Source organism: Lonchura striata, chromosome 4, assembly GCF_050655825.1.
Source record: "Lonchura striata isolate lonStrDom1 chromosome 4, ASM5065582v1, whole genome shotgun sequence".
Lineage (NCBI taxonomy): Eukaryota > Metazoa > Chordata > Aves > Passeriformes > Estrildidae > Lonchura > Lonchura striata.
In genome coordinates, this window is record NC_140706.1 from 15,748,716 (window position 1) to 15,766,209 (window position 17,494).

General features: G+C 40.0%; 1 protein-coding gene across 12 annotated transcripts in view; it reads right to left on the reverse strand.

Moving 5' to 3' along the window:
- The window catches only part of LDB2 (LIM domain binding 2), a 363,337-nt gene that overhangs the window by 212,666 nt on the left and 133,177 nt on the right, over positions 1-17,494 (reverse strand). For 9 of the 12 annotated variants that reach the window (XM_085578535.1, XM_085578534.1, XM_085578538.1 and 6 more), the window contains exon 1: positions 417-640. The exons of 2 other annotated variants lie outside the window; for them this stretch is intronic. In XM_085578535.1, coding sequence (XP_085434661.1) covers positions 417-625 — 209 coding nt within the window. In that variant the 5' untranslated portion in view covers positions 626-640. Of the gene's footprint in view, positions 1-234; positions 309-416; positions 641-17,494 lie in introns of those variants that run through there. One more of the 12 variants, XM_085578543.1, reaches the window with a different exon arrangement.

Genomic DNA, 17,494 nt, shown 5'->3' on the forward strand with positions numbered 1-17,494 from the left:
CCGCTCGGTTTTAAAGCAGCAGTTTCTGGAGGGGTCATTTCCTGTCCGCGCTGCCGACTAGTTCAGAAATGCCATCCCCCGCTCCCCGCCTGGCAGAGGTGCGGGTTGGGGTTCGCTGTCCCCCCGCAGGCCCCCGCCGGAGCCGCGGCGGGCTCGTTAGCATATAGGTGGTTTAAAAGCTGCCTGAGCCAATCACCCCGCGGGTAATGTCAGAAATGTGATTATACAAAATACATAAACACAGGCCACGGCCATCCCGCCGCGGGCAGCCGCCGCTCCCCGCGCCCGACGGCTCCCGCAGCGCCCGCTGCCCGCCCGGGGCGGCCGCTCCGCGCTGCCCGCCCGGGGCCGCGCCCGGGGCACGGCGGGGAGGGCGGCCGGCACAAAGAAATAGCCCCGCACGCCACACTTCGCACAATGGAGAGCACTCGGATGCAGCCGCAGAAACCTCCCGGAAAATGGGAAAGCACAAAGGGGCGGGTGGCAGAGCGGGACCCCCGGACGAGCAGCGGCGGTGCCCTTCGGCGGGGGTCAGCCGAACACAAATGGGTCGTTTTAGACGCCGCTGTCCGGAGTAAAGGCGTCGGCAGCTAGGTGGGAGACTGCTCCCAGCTTTTAGGATCATTGCTGGGCATAAATCCAGTCGCGGTTAGAGAGCGTTGCCAGTGAATATCTAACATTCGGAGGGGGGTCCCGAGGGAGGAGGGGAGGGCAAGGGGAGGAGATCACCCCTTGGAGGTGAGGGATGAACTTTATCTGTTGAATCCATACTTGCAGGAAAGTGCTGGGAGCGGACACCACGTGAACAAAAAGTCCTAAAAATATAGAATAAACAAAATGGGCTCATGTGCTCAATGGGAAAGTGCAAGGTCTAGGAGGGGAGCCTTCAAATTACCTGTATGAAAAAGTCCCCGAAGCACAGGCTGTGTCCTCATACACAGCTGTAAAGTATCAGGCATTATTTACAGTACTGAATAAATGTAAAAACAACAATAAACAGCGCTGAATTAATCTCTCATGTAAATTCATTCAAGCAAATGGAACCACTCTAGGAACAGATTTAGTTAACTAATATGATTAAGAGAATAACAATGAGCTGCAGCCACAACGGTTCTCAGTCGGAGTGCTCTGCATGAACGCTGCGGGATCACCCATTTCACAGATGGGGAAATCAAGGCACACACCATTACTTTTTCTAAATTTTTGTAATAATCCCAAAAAATATTTGAGTATGGTATGGCTTTACTCAGGGTCAAAAATTTAATGCAAATCTGACTGAATGTAGGAATATTCTAAGACATATTTGAAAAATTCTTATTTTCACTGGCACGTGGCTAATTCTGGAAAGTCTGACCTCTCTTTTCAGGATAAAATATGACATTTCATACTTTATATTCTACTGACCACCGAACAGAATCATAATTTATCTTTCCTCTACCAGTAGTTGTTTAGCAAAACTATTTCTGAATGTTCTTATGGAATAACAGTTTCCATAAGAAGTGACGTATTGAGCTGTTTTTATAGACTTCCCACAGCTTCTGTCACTAAACACAGAGACAACAGATAATACATGAGGAATGTCACTTCTCTCTTTAAGAGTACCCCAGCTATGTAGCAATACTACACTGCCACTCCAGTAGCATTACTGGAGGTGCTGAGTTTAATAAATAGCATGTGCAATGTTTGGCTCAGCAATGCTGCAGTGACTGTGACAGCGCTCTGCCAGGGTTTGCTGACCCCATGGAAAGCCTGTAACATGGCTACACACCTACAAGAAAACTTTTATGCATCTACCTTGTATTCTAAAAGATCCCAACAAGGCTACCTTAAAACCTAAAACCCAAATGACCAGCAAAAATAGAGTTACAGCACTAATAAATACATTATTTATAACCAAAGTATGATATACTTTTAAAAATGTCAAAAAACCCAACCAGAAATCTGCCAGCTTATGGATTTTACCTTCTTTGCAAAGCAAATCCAAAATATAATATATCTGCCTAAGAGAGGACACACTGCTCTCTGTAATTAAAATGGTGGAATTTTTCATAACTTGTAAGTTATTTCTGTTTTAAAGGACTTTTTGATTAAACTAAAATTCACTGTTTCACTGAAGTTAAACATGGCAAGTCTATTAGTATTTTTATTTTGGCTGAGGTGGTGGGAAAGGAAGGAGCAGTAGGATTTGCTCTCATGAGTAGAAACCCGAGATACTCCCCTCAACCCCCTTAAAAGAGCTTCTGTGTATGGGTCCAGCACAAAGCAAAAATATGCAGTGATATTTTAATAATTCCTATTGATTAACTGGCAAATTATCCCACACCTACAGCCCACCAGCAAGAACCGAGTCCCAGGGTAGGAGCCTGCTAATTACAGGCTCCGGCAGCTCTTCCAGTTGCCTGTTATCATCTAGACTAGTGTGATGTGCAGAACAGTAAAATAGAAGGCAGAATCAAAGGAACATAAAGTTACAGGGATCCTGACAGTGTAATCTCGATTCCCACTTGGATCTGCTGCCTTTTAAGTTTTGTGTGTGCTCTGGGGGTGTGGGTAGGGGGCATGCAGGCAGCCTGGGCTGCTCCAAACGCACTGCACCATTGGTATCAAGATGCTACCCAAAGCGGCCCAGGGGTCAAAGGCAAATATCTGGCCCAAGATTTAGGGCAGTCAATAAACTCCTTAACCTGGAAAACAAGTTTAATGTGAGTAGAGGAAAAAAAGAGGTAGAGGAAAACAAGAGTAAGAGTCTAGTCTTCCCAAATCTGAAAATCTGAGTCTGTTCCTGTGCCTGTGCACAGGCATGGCTACCAACAGATGAGGAAAGTGTGTGCAGAGTTGTCTTTACATAGGCGTATGCACATGCAAATCCTGCTGCATCTCAAGGTGGTGAGACTTACACCAGCACCTGGAGGCCAGAAAGGAAGTATTGGAACATATCCTTGGTTTCCCAGTCCCCAAACCTGGAGAGTACATTGGCTTACCCTAGCCCTGCCTGAATGCTGCACATGAGCACGAAACAAGGAACCAGAGCAGAGAGGGACCAGGACACAGGCTTGTGATTCCCAGCTGGCTGGAAGTGTTCAATAAGACCCACCAGCCAACACAGAGCGACGTTTTGTGTCCCTCTGGTGAGGCACTAACCAGCACATGGCCCTTGGGCACCCCAGAGGAGGGCTGGGATAATCTGGCTGCTGCCTGGGTGCTGGATTGCCCTCTCCTGGGCAGAAACAGAAGGACTCACGCAAGTGAAGGACTCGCACTGACAGCTCAGGAGGAAAATTCCCCTTCATTTCAGGGGAAAGCATGGGTCTGGTGGAGCAGAGGGGTGCATGCAGCCTGTCTCTGCACCCGCCTTTGTGATACCTGCAGCACCTCCGAGTAGCCAAGTTGCACTACAGTAGAAGGACCAAAAACCAATAGCAGAAACTTCCAGGACAAAAGCAGGGAGCAAGAAAGGATGAACCAGAGCAATTTGTTCATCTGTCCATGCTGGAGCACCTGGCACAGGGGGTCCTGCCCAGCCTGCACCGGGAGGGCTCCTGTGCTGCCACTGCCCCAGCACGCCGCTGGAACACAGCCCTGCCCAAAGCAGCCCTCGCCTTGCCAGGCTGACAATCAAAGCAGCTCTGAAGGCTGCACTATTTTTAATAACTGCTTAGTAATAATAACAATAATAATAATAATGTAGAAAAGTGATATAGGTGAAAATAGGTGTAATTGCTGTATTTATCCCTAGTATGTGTTGACTTTTCAGTCTCTGTCAAAAATCAGGTTTACCAGGATACATTTAAGGTGGTTTGTAGCTGTTGAAAGACAGTAAAGGAGAGACTGATCTAAAGACACATAGCATATGAAGAGATAAAACCTACAAGTACTTGAATATTGAGAATGCTCAAGTAAACAAGATGTGTTTTTTTTTTTTAAACTAACAATACTACATTTTCAAACTATCCTTTGTTTATACAAAAGACAAATAGTACTGAAGACTTCTCATGGAGTGGCCTTAGGTAAAAGAACAAAACTGTTTTCCTGTGAATGCTCAAGAATGACTAAATAAAATATGCTTATCAAAAGCTGGGATGCACAATGAAGAACCACCAGCAATACCCAACCATCTGTAACACATACTCAACTGCACAGCTCAAACACAGATTTTGAAAGGCTTCAGGTTACTTCCATTCATTTCTACAGCTATAGAATAGAGTGTACCACATGCTTGCAATTTATAGCAAAAGTAGAACCTGTAATTTGTTTGCATTAAATATTAGTACATCGAAAGAAAAATATATTCCAGAAAACAGTGTCCTTTCAAAGATAATTTGTGGAGAAGAAACAAAATAAATCTGTTCAATCCATTGTTAAAAACAATTAATGAGCCCAGTGTACACTTCCAGACTGTTTTCATGTATATCACCTTTTATTTTTGTTGCAATAATTTTCATTTTCTGTCATTAATGAATGACATTATTGTTTTTATCAGAAGGGTTTTTAAAAAATCCATAAGTAGGAGCCGCCAAAACTACTGTATTTCAGTAGTGGCAAGAGGAGTTCACATCTTTTAAATGCTTCAGGCTTTTTGCAGACTCAAGCCTACCTTGCATAAATTACATATAATTATAATTCAATACAAATGAAAATTCTAAGAATTCTCTTCCCCTATTTAATCCTAGTAAATTAGACTTACAGCTCCAGCACTCACTAGTGATGCTAGAAGTACTTCTAAATTGATGATAACACAGAAGGGATTTTGAATGTTTTTGAGTTCTTCAATGTACACAACATCTTTGTCCTCAATCAAAATGCATATTTAATTTTGTCTGGAAACTTTATGAATGCTCAGCTGAAAGCAGTCTTTGAGCAACCTGCCCATGCCTGACTGAGCAGTCTGTCTGCTTTACTCATCCAGTACCTGCACAGTACCTGAAGGAGACAGAGCAGGGGAAGCAAATGTGGAACACACTTGAAATGGTGAAAATCTTACCTTGATGTTACATTGATTAGCCTTTTAAACCCACCAAGATAGAGCAGACAAACTGACTTACCATCTCTCTGATTAAGCTGTGGTAAGCCAATGCTGTGTGTTTTAAGTGTCCTCCCTTTGTGCCATTGCAGTGGGATACAGGTCTGTAGGCACTCCCAGCTGCAGTCCAGCTCCTCAGCTCACAGGAGACTCTTGCTTTAAGCCTAAGTGGCTTCATTTTGCTCCTCACCTCACTGTCAGTGTAGCACCTGAGTGGACAGTGGATTTGGGCAACCTCCACCTACCCAGCATCACACCTGGGCACTGTAACTGCAAAGTACTTTGTGACCGTATGAGGAGGACTACTGTTAAGGGAAATAGGTGCTGGGAGGAGAGTATGAGGTCTAAAGTGTGATATATTCAGCTCTTGACCTCCAGGGAAGCTTCTCTAGGCTACAACAGCTTCAGGAGACCAAGGAATATCTGTCCATTGACAGCATCTTCCAGTACAGTAAAAAAGCAAAGAGATTTACTATACCTCGGTTTTTGTTGTATCTCTGAGGACACAATGAAGTCTGCTTTCAAAAATCCAGCAGCTTCAAGAACACTTATGTCTTGTTTTGTTCCATCTCCCCTTTTCCTCCATATTGCACAGCCCTGCCCATAGTCCCTTTTGGAGCAGAATTCCTTTACCATTGCCTTGGTAGCTTCCCACTCTTACATATTGGGTTTCCCCACCCCCACCCCTGCCTGAGGCTACATGCTGCTGGAGTTTGGGGTGGATTATCACTGGAGACTGATGCTGGGAAGGACTGTTTGAAACAACTGAGGTTCTCCACTCAAAGTGCTCAGCAGGTTTTGCTGGGAGTGTTTTCCCTGAAGAAAGTATGAAGAAGCGATGCTGAGGATGGTGAATCTAGAGCAGCCAAACAGGGGAAAGAAAGGGATGAAATTCCTGTAATTTGCCTTTTGCAGCCATCTCCCAGTGGCTGAGGGAGAAAACAGCCTTCAGCAGCAGAGAAGACAGTGCTGCGGTTTATAGCATTGGCAGACAGCCAAAAAAAAATCTCCAAAGAAGTGGGGGAGGCTGCAGGAGCAGACTATGGTCTGGCAGACTGACCCTCCAGCAAAACATCAGACAGGTCAGGAGGGAGGAAAGGGCTTGAAGCATCTGAGCTCCTTTCTGATATTCTAGTTTCCCTTACAGACAAGCTAAATAGGAATTAAATGCAGGTGGCACAGTCGCTCAGCTTTAATGTATTAGGCAATGTTTTATTTCAAATATTTTTAGTCTCAATCCAAAGCAAAAATCATGATAACTACCCTTTAATCTGGTAAGAAATAAACAACACTAGACTTCAACACACTCTTTAAGCAACCCTTCCTCCCTAACCTGGGTTTTAGAACAGATATGTGAATATGAAAAAGAGATTCTCACTTTGGCTAGTGATTCACCAGAGATGTTCATTTTGGCTGGCTTTTCCTACCTGGAAAATCTTAGTATTCCTTCTACATAACCAACTCCACCATACCGATTTACCTGTTACACACCTCACCCACTGCTCAACTTTCAGCATATTTCAATTAGTTGAAAGATTACTTTTTAAAGGACTCAACTGGGAGCACTCAGCTTCGGAGGCATTTCAGTTGAGTGCTAATTAGCAACTAGCTGACTGTCAACTTTTCTTCTTCGAAGAGAGGGTAGGGTTGGTGATTCCCTTCTGAATTACCTGGCAATCAAATACATGTTAAAATTTATTCATTAGCTTATAATAATCATCCCTAGCTTATTTGGCAGTTTCCATCTTCAAAGCATTTTATAAACATTCATAGAGTCACTGTAGTGATTAACACTATAAGAAAACTGTGCAACCTCCTTGCATATAGGTCTCTGTCCCTATTTTACAGGTGTGGAAGGTAAGGGAGGGGTGAATGACTGAGGAAGTCAATGGTAGAAATGTAGTTATACCTCAGAAACTATGACTTATGGATTTGCATTTGGATCTCGCACAGAAGAAATATCCATACTAAGCAGAACAAATCAGGGATGGACAGGAGAACTGGTGTGAAAGGAAATGATGCACAGAGAAATTCTGTGCCTGGTACCAAGGTGGGATTAATATAAGAGCAATCTGTAACTTGTAACTATGTCTTTACCATGTAACTGAAACAAGGTCCCACCAAAACCAGGATTGCATTCACCATGTTGTTTTGAACCTACTGCTATACTTTACTACAAAACATGCAGTGCCACTCTGTTTTATTTATTTAGCTATTTTAACACAAAGTCCCAACCAACTGCATAAATAAATGTATATTTAAAAACATTATTTACTACACAGATTTTTTTAAAGTCTTTTATTTCATGTTTATCATTCACACTTCATTTTTTTGTAAAGATTTGATCATAAGCATTTTGATCTTAATTTGATCTTAGACCTTTGAGCTTGCAAAACACAGCCCAAACTTGCCAGGAAATGAAAGCATGCAGGATATGATCCATTGAGATTCTGGATATCACTGTTTCAGGTACTCTTTCCACTGCTTTAGACTGTACATTCAATACATGAAAGATGCAATCAGTTACCTGTATGCATATTTTGTAGACACAACATAATTTTTTTAAATTTGGTCTTTAAAATTAAGTACATGTTATCATTTTAGGTTTTATAATTTGAAATGTTACCATGCTCTGCAGTGCTTGAATTTTGCCAAGGCCTTCTACAGCTGCATAAATGTGAGTGAAGTAACCAGGAGTTTTGCTTGGAAAATCTGATTATGCTGCAAGAGCAAAATGTTCCAGCTCATGAGGACGAAAGACTGGCGGTGCCTCTCCTTTAAGTGAATAATGAGTTTGCACAGAAAAATAGAGGCTAAGGAAAATATATACTAAATATATACTAAATACATCTTCATCTACTCTGTCTCATAGATTTTGTTCTTCTGACATCTCATACCTTCCTGGTATGCTACTTAGTGCCCTATATGCAAACAATGACAAAAAAAAATGAACACTTATCTGATTCAGTATTTAAAACAGCATTTAAAACAGACCAGATGCATTTTAAACAAGTCTGGCATGCACATATTGCAGAGAGCATGGAAAGATATTGACATCTCTAGAGAAGCAGCAGATCTGAGCTCCCTCTGACTTGAAACTTGGCCCACATCAGGAGCTACTGTCTCTCCTGGAGACAGGACACCACCAGCCAGCTGCTCAGTGGCAGCACTGCATCTCCCAGCTTCAACCCTCATTGCTAGCTTTGATTTCTGATTCTAAGAGTGCATTCTGCTCTCTGCTGTCTGCTGTCTTCCCAGCATCATCCCATTGCATGTATTCTCCAGCCATGCCTTGGTGGATTTTACAGTGGTGCACTAAAATCCCACAATTTTAACAAAAACACAATGTTTTATGCATGAAGTACAACAGCTTGTGGAATTCTAGTACATTTTCCCATTTATTTTTGCTTCTGGAGTTTGAACTTTGAAAGTTATTGATTAGAAAGTTTGGTTCTAATTAGACAAACAGAAAAACCTTCAGAAAACTTAATTTTTGCTTGACACCCAGGGAACTGGCACAACACTCCGTAGCATGCCTTCTTCAGTGCAAGTATCTTAGTAAATATTGCCTTGATTTCAACATCTGGTTCACATTAAATAAAACTACAGATGTGAATCCAATAAAGATAGAAATTTTGGAGGGAAGATAAAAGCCTTTATATTAACCAGCAAGATGTTTGTGTTAATTTGCAAGAGCCAAAAAAGCAAGTACAATTATCACAGGACCTGCATGTCTCAGCTAGAAAGGGTAGCACAACAGTGCCCATTATTTTAAAAACAACTTTGTAATTGTTTTAACAACATCCTTAACGTGATGTGAAATTCTGGACTGCATTCAGGCATTAAGACTCTAAGTTTCTATATTCTAGTTTTTTACATTTTTAAACTGGTCATCTTAAGATTTGAGGAGAAGAATAAATGAAAGTATGTGAGAAGGGACATTTAGTCAGCTAAAGAATTATGAACATAATGAGGAAAATAACAGGGCATTTGTAATTTCAGCATGAGTGCTGAAAATTTTGTAAGTCTTCATACAACCTTTGTATTTCATGTATATACATACATTATAATCACAATCTAGTTAGTAATATGCATTGCATAATCAAAACCAAGGCAGTGTTCACACAGCTGGAGTTAGGTCTGCTCTGAAACATGCCACTGAAAAAACCCAGATATTTAAACCATTTCACATTTTGATGAATAGAGTTTCAATTTTCTGAACTTCTTTGCATTATGGACCAGACTGAAGAGTTTGCCAGATACAGCTAAGCTCACTGAGGGTGTTTTAGTGAATTAAAAAAACAGTGGATGGGGGTGTCAGGATGAGCACATGACCAGTGTGTGTAGTCAAGTTAATTGAAGGATATACCCATGAGTTGAGTCCTTGCTGCTAATATTCCCTTTGCAAGGTAGATGGCAGGTAATTTGTATATGGTCTTCAGTCACACTTCCATTTGCTCAGGATTCTCTATACAGTTTTAGGGAGCACATCTGATGGCAAATAAGTCAAAAGCAATAATAGTTATTTTAAGTATTCATTACTTAAGCTTTGTTTTTATTAACTTGCATAGAGGAAATATTTTAAAATATAGTCCCATTGTTGATAACTTGTCCAGACTAATTTCTGTATGTTTACTGCTTTTACCTTATCCACTCTTCCAAGGTCTTAGTTGTAAATATATGCACTTTGGCAAAATGTTAAGCCTTTGACACTTTGGAAATCCTGAAATTCAAATTCAAATTCAAATTAATGTCCTTGATTCAAAACAATCAAATTGAGTCACTGGGAAAATCTTTAGGGGAAAAGCCAGCTTTTATGTAGGCAGAGATTACACTTGCCGTAGTCTCAGTGAAGCAATGAGGCTGTAATATAAAAGGGAGAGACCCCTCTGCCTCATCTTCCAAAACTTTTATTTATGTATATTTCGGGTTGTCATGCATCTCCCACGACCATTCTTCAAAGAAACAGCTCATTATGATAAAGAGTTAAGAGGTGAGACTGAGAGGGGAGACTGGAATAGTGAGCTGAGTGACTGTATTAGCAGCCTTGAATTTTTACAGGGTACGATGGTGCTAAATGAAGTTTAACAACCTAAAATTTAAGTTAATGGTGTTTCTTGTAAGAAACTGGCATATATCATGCACAGAGCTTGACATAATTTATTGCTAATTTTAGAATGGCATTTCTGTAGGCATATTGTGTGCAAATCCTGTTCCTACACATATCATAAGAGCATGGGATCGGTGGAACCCAGTGGTGTGTATCAAGGCAGACACACTCTCCAGTGTGTTTGTGACACTGATTGCCCAGCTGTTCAAGCTGATGTCTCCCAAGTCACACATGTCAGTTCATGAAGCCAGGTCTTCCTCTGCTGGCAGTGAGGTAAGGGGCAGGCAGCACAGCCCATTGTTCTCCCAACACACAGTTAGAGCATCACTGCAAGGCTCACCCATGGCATCCTATGCTGCCTTGTAGACATAATCCTCATTGTACATTGGTTAATGCTCATTCAGCAATGCACACAGCAAGGCACAGGCTTTTCACAAAGGCTGGAAAGTAGAGTTCAGTTCAGCCAAAGGCACAGAAACAAAAATGCTTATTTTGGTAAATCTTAAGGAAGATTCTTCTTCATCATCATCATCCTGTGCTGGGTGGAGCATCATCATTCTCCCCATACAAACTCAACATTTTCTTTTTCATCTATTCTGTTTAATTCGCAATTTTCATTTCCCTCTAATAGTCCATTCCTTAGAACTTATCCTGAACCAGAATACTTCTATTTCCCCTTCAATTTCAGATATTTCTGAAACACCTACTAACTCTTCCCCCTGCCACTGTTTTTAGACCTCTCCTCCTACCCAACATCTACTCTGTTTCAACACTATTCCTCCATCCCTCATCAACATTTACTCATCTTTCTTCATCCCCTTGACAGGTCTCAGCACTTCTGGCAAAATGCTGGGGGAAGCTGCAGCACACAAACCTTGTTTGGTCACAGCAGCCCAATGATGTATTGTGCATCATCAGTCCCACAGAAACCCTGAAGGACATAAATATGGTAATGGCAGCCAGCCCAGAAGAAGCCATCAGACCTGCTGGTATTCTGCCAGGGTTTTTTGGGAGATCAGGAAAGGTAAGGGGGAGTACATGAGAAAAGAGAGATAAGAAACTTGGAATTATATGGAAATCAGTACAAAAGGGAAAAAAAGTTGGTCTTTATGGTTTTGTTTAGGTTTCTGAAAAGGCAGTGATTTAAGATGGAATATTTTTATTTTATAGGAAAGCAAAGTGCTGCAGGTTAAAGTTTGATACCAGGTTCACTGTCAACATGAAGATATACTGAAAGTTTACTCTACTGCTATTGTGATCAATCATCTGAATTTAGGTCACATTTCCTTGAAATATGTATTCAAGACTTGGATGTAGCCAGAGGAAAAAGAGGAGGCAATGGTGTTCACAACAGGATGTATGTGGTTTGTGGTCATTCCCCATTTAAGCCAGAGTTATGCCCTTTCAGGTGTTCAACCAGCTCAAGCTCTACTCTTAAACCAAGCAGGTTATAGGCTTCTGTTTCTCCTGAATACAAAAGCTTAGTGGTGTTGAGGGGAATATGTCCTACCTTGTATATTGTTCCTTCATGAGAATTGATCTTAATTTTAGAACCCTTTAATAATTCACAAATAACAATTACTTAATCTTAAAACAGTGATTGAAGATCTTACATTCAAAAAGTTCATTTAACAGTATTGCCAAAACTAATATAGAGGCACACATGCAGGCAGCTCAGATGAGTTTCAGACAAACACCAAAAGTTTTGAATTGTGATTTGAGTTTAAAATCTTGCCTTTGCATATTTCCTATTTTTGGTGAAAACTGGACAAAGAAATACCAAAATAAAATTGGAACACTTACATCAAGTAATTAAAACCATATGAGATCACATAGTTAAGAAAAATACGCATAAGAAAGTTTTCTGTTGGCTGTTGCAAGGCATCAGTTACTTCTGTTTCTAGGTACATGTCTCAGCTGTCCTAAGTCCACTTTAAGATTCAGGTTTCTAAGGGATGTTTCTTATGGCCAGGCTGCAAGTTCCTGCTTCATCTGCACGAGATCAAATGCCAGATGATTGCAAAGCAGGAGAGGACAGGCCCCAACGTGGTTTCAGTTTGCTCTGATCCAGGCTAGCTGATGCACAGTACAGAATGCATTCTTCTGGTCAGCTTAGATGCACTAAATTTACAACTATCCTTTTTTACAGGTAATCATTAATTCTATACCATCAGTCACTCATTTTCACAATTCTTTTATTTTCCCTTTTTTTTTTTTTTAATTTTCTGCAGCAAATGGTGTGTGTATTTTACAGACAGCAGTTGGTATTTTAACTACTCATAATTCAGTTTTGACAGTTATGAACCTTTAATAAATCACATCATTTTGAGCAATGTTCAAATTCAGACATTTAACCCCATGTTATTGAAAGTAAGTCTCCATTACACTGTGCAGTATATTCCAGGTAAATGTACTATGTATTGCCTGATTGAATTTATAAGAGTCTTTATAAGAGTATGTTTAAAAATCAGGTCAGGAATACATTAGACAAGGTCTGTCTTTCTACATTACTTGGTTGGTTGTTTTGTTGTTAGTGTTTTTGTGGGGTTTTTTGTTTTGTTTTGTTTTGTTTTAATTTGACCAGCAGAAACCTGGTGTCCTTATCTCATCCAGCCATCATTATCCCTTGGACATTGAATCCTGCTGGTTCTTCTATGTTCTATATTTGACTCTGTAACTTTTCCTGAGGGAAGGGCAGAGCAATGTCCTCTTAAATATTGAGCTATAACCTAGTGTTTATGGCATGCTCCTAGGATCTGTGAACCCCCTAAGCAGAAGAGGGAAAAAAAGTTAGTTTTCCCCTTTGTAACCCAGAGCAATTGAATAAATAACGGGTGGAGGCAGCACCGCTCCATATTTATGTGGAGACAGAGAGACAGTGAAACACATACCAAGAGAGTGTTGAATGTAATAATCAAAACCAACAGTGGCATACAATAGACCACCCAAAACACAGCTGTAACAGTTTTTCAGCTCTGCCATGGAAACAGTGAATAGAAACAACAAGTAGAATAGTTTTGAAAATAACATTTCTGTGTTTCAAAGTAGAATCTTTAACCTTGAACCAACTGGAATAGTAGTTAGAATCCTTTTGCAGATATAATTTTTGGTGCATAAGGTCAGCTGTTCTAAGAGCACTGGAGAGGCATAGACCCTAACAAAGGGATAGGTTAGAGTGCTGTGTAGGAGGTAGTTATGTCACAGAGGCTGTTTCAACTGGATATTTTAAAGAATTACATTCAGAGGTAATTGCTGTCAATACTTACACAGAACAACCATTATTTTATATCATACAGATATTATTAAATTTTAAAAATATGTATTTAAATAGTTTTGAAGTCTTTTCCATTTTCATTCTGCTCAAGAAATTATGACTTACCTGGTAGCAAAAACACTTTGTTCCAAATCTGTGAAATTATGACCAGAGTAATTTAGTAGAATTTCCCTAGCAGGCCTTTGGTGTGCCAGCCTTTAGTGTGCTAACCTATAGATTTGTCAGATATGCACTAAGAAAAGGTCCACTTAATCTGCACCCTGGAGTGATCACAGCTCAGATTTCCAGAGAACTCCTTCAAGACTGATCATGATCCCGTGGGGTGACTTGTGGGACCACCTCCTACTAATGCTGAGTGTCAGTACTCAGGACTTTCTTATCATAGAGGAAGGTTCTTTAGTCTATGTGGGAATTTTGCCAGCCCTGTCACATAATATTCACTACACTTCACTACACAAAGTTACCCAAATAAGAAATTATTTATTTTTTCATTACCTCTTTTAGAAACTTCACCGGTATAATATGCCTCTGAAGCTTCATATATACACTTCTTTCTATACTGACAAATTCCTCTGTTCTGTAATAGGGCATGAGTGCTTCTAGTTTTGTATGTGAGCTCCAAAACATAGCAAGATTAAGGTTAAAATTTGCAAATTCCTCAAGTTTGGAGCACCTCAGTGATTAGTTACCCAACATTAAATACATATACTTTGATTTTCCTGGACGGTTGGTCATCTGCTGCTCCTTCAGATTTCATCTCCAGTGAGAATTGTCAGTGCTTCAGATATCAGAAACATAGCCAAGAAATTATATTAAATCTTAAATAAATAAAGTTTTCCCCTTTTCCAGGTTGGAGGAAATATTTGGAAGCATCAGGCAGAAAGACTATCACCATGGGAAATGACTGGGTGATGAAATCCTTTGCCACAAAGTCGAAAAGCCTGAGGTGCAAGTTTCTTCTCTGAACCAAATGGTTTAAACCCAGATCTTCTTAGTATTGGTTGCATAGGGTAATGGCATACCTTTCTTTTATTAAAAACAAACAAACAAAACAAAACAAAACCCAAACAAACAAACAAACAAATCCATACAATTCTCAGTTGAAGTGAGACTTTCCATCCAAAGCAAGGGTGAATCTAACTCTATTTTTTAAAGGTTTGGTATGGTAGCACTTTCCTCCAACCCCTTTCTTCTCTTCTACTTCACTCAAAATACTTGACAAAAATAATCAAAATCTAAACCAATTCTTTCCCAAACTTGACAGATGAAAAAGTACTTTCAGAAGACAGTTATCACACAGAAGGAGAAATAAGTTCACTTAAGTTTTGGTGAGCCATATAACCACTAAAGACTCTCTGCCATATTCCTGCTGTCTTTTTGCTCTGCAAGAGCAGACCACTGCATACCTATTGACTCTGGTGAGTCATGATGCTGGGAGAAGGGCTCCTAATGCCAGCCTCATTTATTAGAAATCAACATTCCTTCTTCAGAAATTGCCCAGCTTCAGCCCCATGTAAGGTAGAGACTTGAGGGAAAACTAGGCTGCAGAAAAGGATCTTGAATCCCAGCCTTACAGGAGCTACTGTGAAAACAGGCAGAGTTTAACAACTCAAGGGTGTTCAAGCTACTTTCCACATTTAAAGACATTTAATGGTGTTCTAATGGAAAAAAAAGTAAAATTTTGGTTTGTGATATATGTCCTATGTGGGGCACTATGACATTTCGGGACAACAGTGCTGAAGAAAAGAAAAAATATACGGTAAGTCAGGCTTATTTCTCTAGTGATAGAAATCTATAGCAACAGGGACACAAAAAAGTAGAACATTAATCCAGAAATTCCAGATTTAATAAAAATGTAAGGGCTTTCCTTCCCCTGTAAGTAGAGGGGGGAAAAAAAAAGCAAAGGCAGACTTTCTCCTAAACTTGTGCTCTCTCACCACCATCTCCATCTCCAATGTGCACACATAGCTCACGTCTGCTTCAGAACATAAATACACAGCAGTGCAACATAAGAATTAAAATTAACAAATGAGTCTAAGGAGTGAAACCAGCTAACAAATGTATCTTGTTAGACTTCTGTCAGAGAACAAGTTTTTTATCAGAAATGCTGTTTTTCAGAGGACACCAGGATAATTTCCTCCTAATAAATTTCCATCTTATTGAGAGCAGCTAAAGTTCTGTCAGTCAGAGGGAATCTCCCACGGGTATGTCTTACACAGCTCTCCTACCACCGGATTAGATGTATGGACACGTTTTAAAGTACAGTGAGCCCAGAGTACCTCTGAAAGTGTGTTTAGGTATTAAAAACACACAACAGTGGTAGAAGTTTGACTCATTTTAAAAAAGATTCACTACTTTGTTTATTGCAGTCTTTTCCCCTGAATTCAGAGGAAATTAATGTGCATAATTCCACATTCCCTGGAAGGCAAAAGGCAAACTGGTCTAAATAGTTTGTGGTGGTGTTTTTTAATTTTCGTGAATCAAAGCTTACTTTTTTTTACTGCATCTTCTATAATTTTTTTTATAAATCTCTTTCCTTTCCCTTTAAAAATATTTAGAGAAAAAAAGAACCGTGTGTCATAGGGTATTAGCTGATTAGTTCATTCAAACAGTGCTAATTATAGGTTTAATTGCATAAATGTGAAAGTCATTTATTTAAATTAGCTGCATCAAACATACAGTATGCTCAAAACCTGAAACATTTTGGTAGTGGGAACCAGGGTTATATACTGTAAACAGAACATGCAAAATATAAGATGAGAAACAATGTGCCTCTATGTACTGATCAGCAAACTCATTTAAGCCCCAAACTCCCTCCTCCCCTGCCTCTGGGGTCAGAAAACAGCCTCATTTGAACAATGACTAATGGAATGCACTGAAATGTGTGAGGGTTGAAAGGAGAAATACTATTCAAGCCAACAAACTCATTTCATTTGTGATTTAGAGGGGCGCTGCACCTTTCCCCTGAACTCCTCCTGAGAAAGAATGAATAGGCATCTCAAGGTTATGTAAAAATGGGTACTTCGGGTGGAAAATTGTATTGGTTTTTAAAATAATAAATAAAGAAATAAATAAAGGTTTGTTATGTCATAAAAATACCACAGGGAAAAGATGTTTACACAACAACAAAAAGGTAGTCAGATCTATAGTGGCTAGAGCAGTGACAGAAAGAGTATGTTTGTGAATTAAAAAATATGCTTTATTAAATATGCAGCAAAAGAACTATGATCAGAGTGCGAGAGAAGGGCTCAGCTTTTAATGGGAGAAAAAATAAAGGAAGAAAAACAAGATCATTTTAAAGAACAGAAAACATTAGATAATTAACAAATTGAAGAATGCCTAGCTGCCAATCCCTCCATCTTCCTGTGCTGACAAAGGAATGCATTTATATTTTAAGAAATAATGTTTTTTAAAGGAACAAAGAGATTCAGAAGAGCTAGATTCCCGAGACATATCACTTTTCATGTTCTGTATCTCTGTTTGGTCTGTAATCAAGTTGTATCTGAATGTTATTGCATTTTTCTAAATCTTCAAGTTGATATTAAGCCCCAGTTTTCTCAACAACATTATGGAAGTACAAACAGCAGCAGCAGCAAAGGCTGGGGGATGCAGAAAGCTCCTCTTAATTTAATAAGGGTTTTTAAACCGAACGCTATGCACCATTGACTATGCAGGAAAGCTATTTTTTGCTGCAAAATTTCCCAGCTCATGAATATCCTTGTATGCTTCTCTGTGCACAGCCTCTCTCCGTGCCCCCTTTTCCTGCTGAGAGGGTCATATGGCCACAGGAGAGCCTGACCCCCTGTTTACATTTCACTGTGCAGATTACACAGTGAAGAATAATACTACAGCTGGTTACTGCTTACAATTATTTAATTTTAAAAAACCCAACAAACCACCGCTTTAAAAGCTGAATTTATATAAATCCATCTGTCTCTGTGTCTCTTTCTCTTTCCCCACATGCAACTTGGTATTTATTTTTTACTTGTAAATTTGCTGTACTCATTCATTACAAGCTTCCTTTTGGATGGAGACAACATTTGTACTTTTGCTCCATGCAATGCAGAGCCTTAGGTTGCAAAAAGTAGGA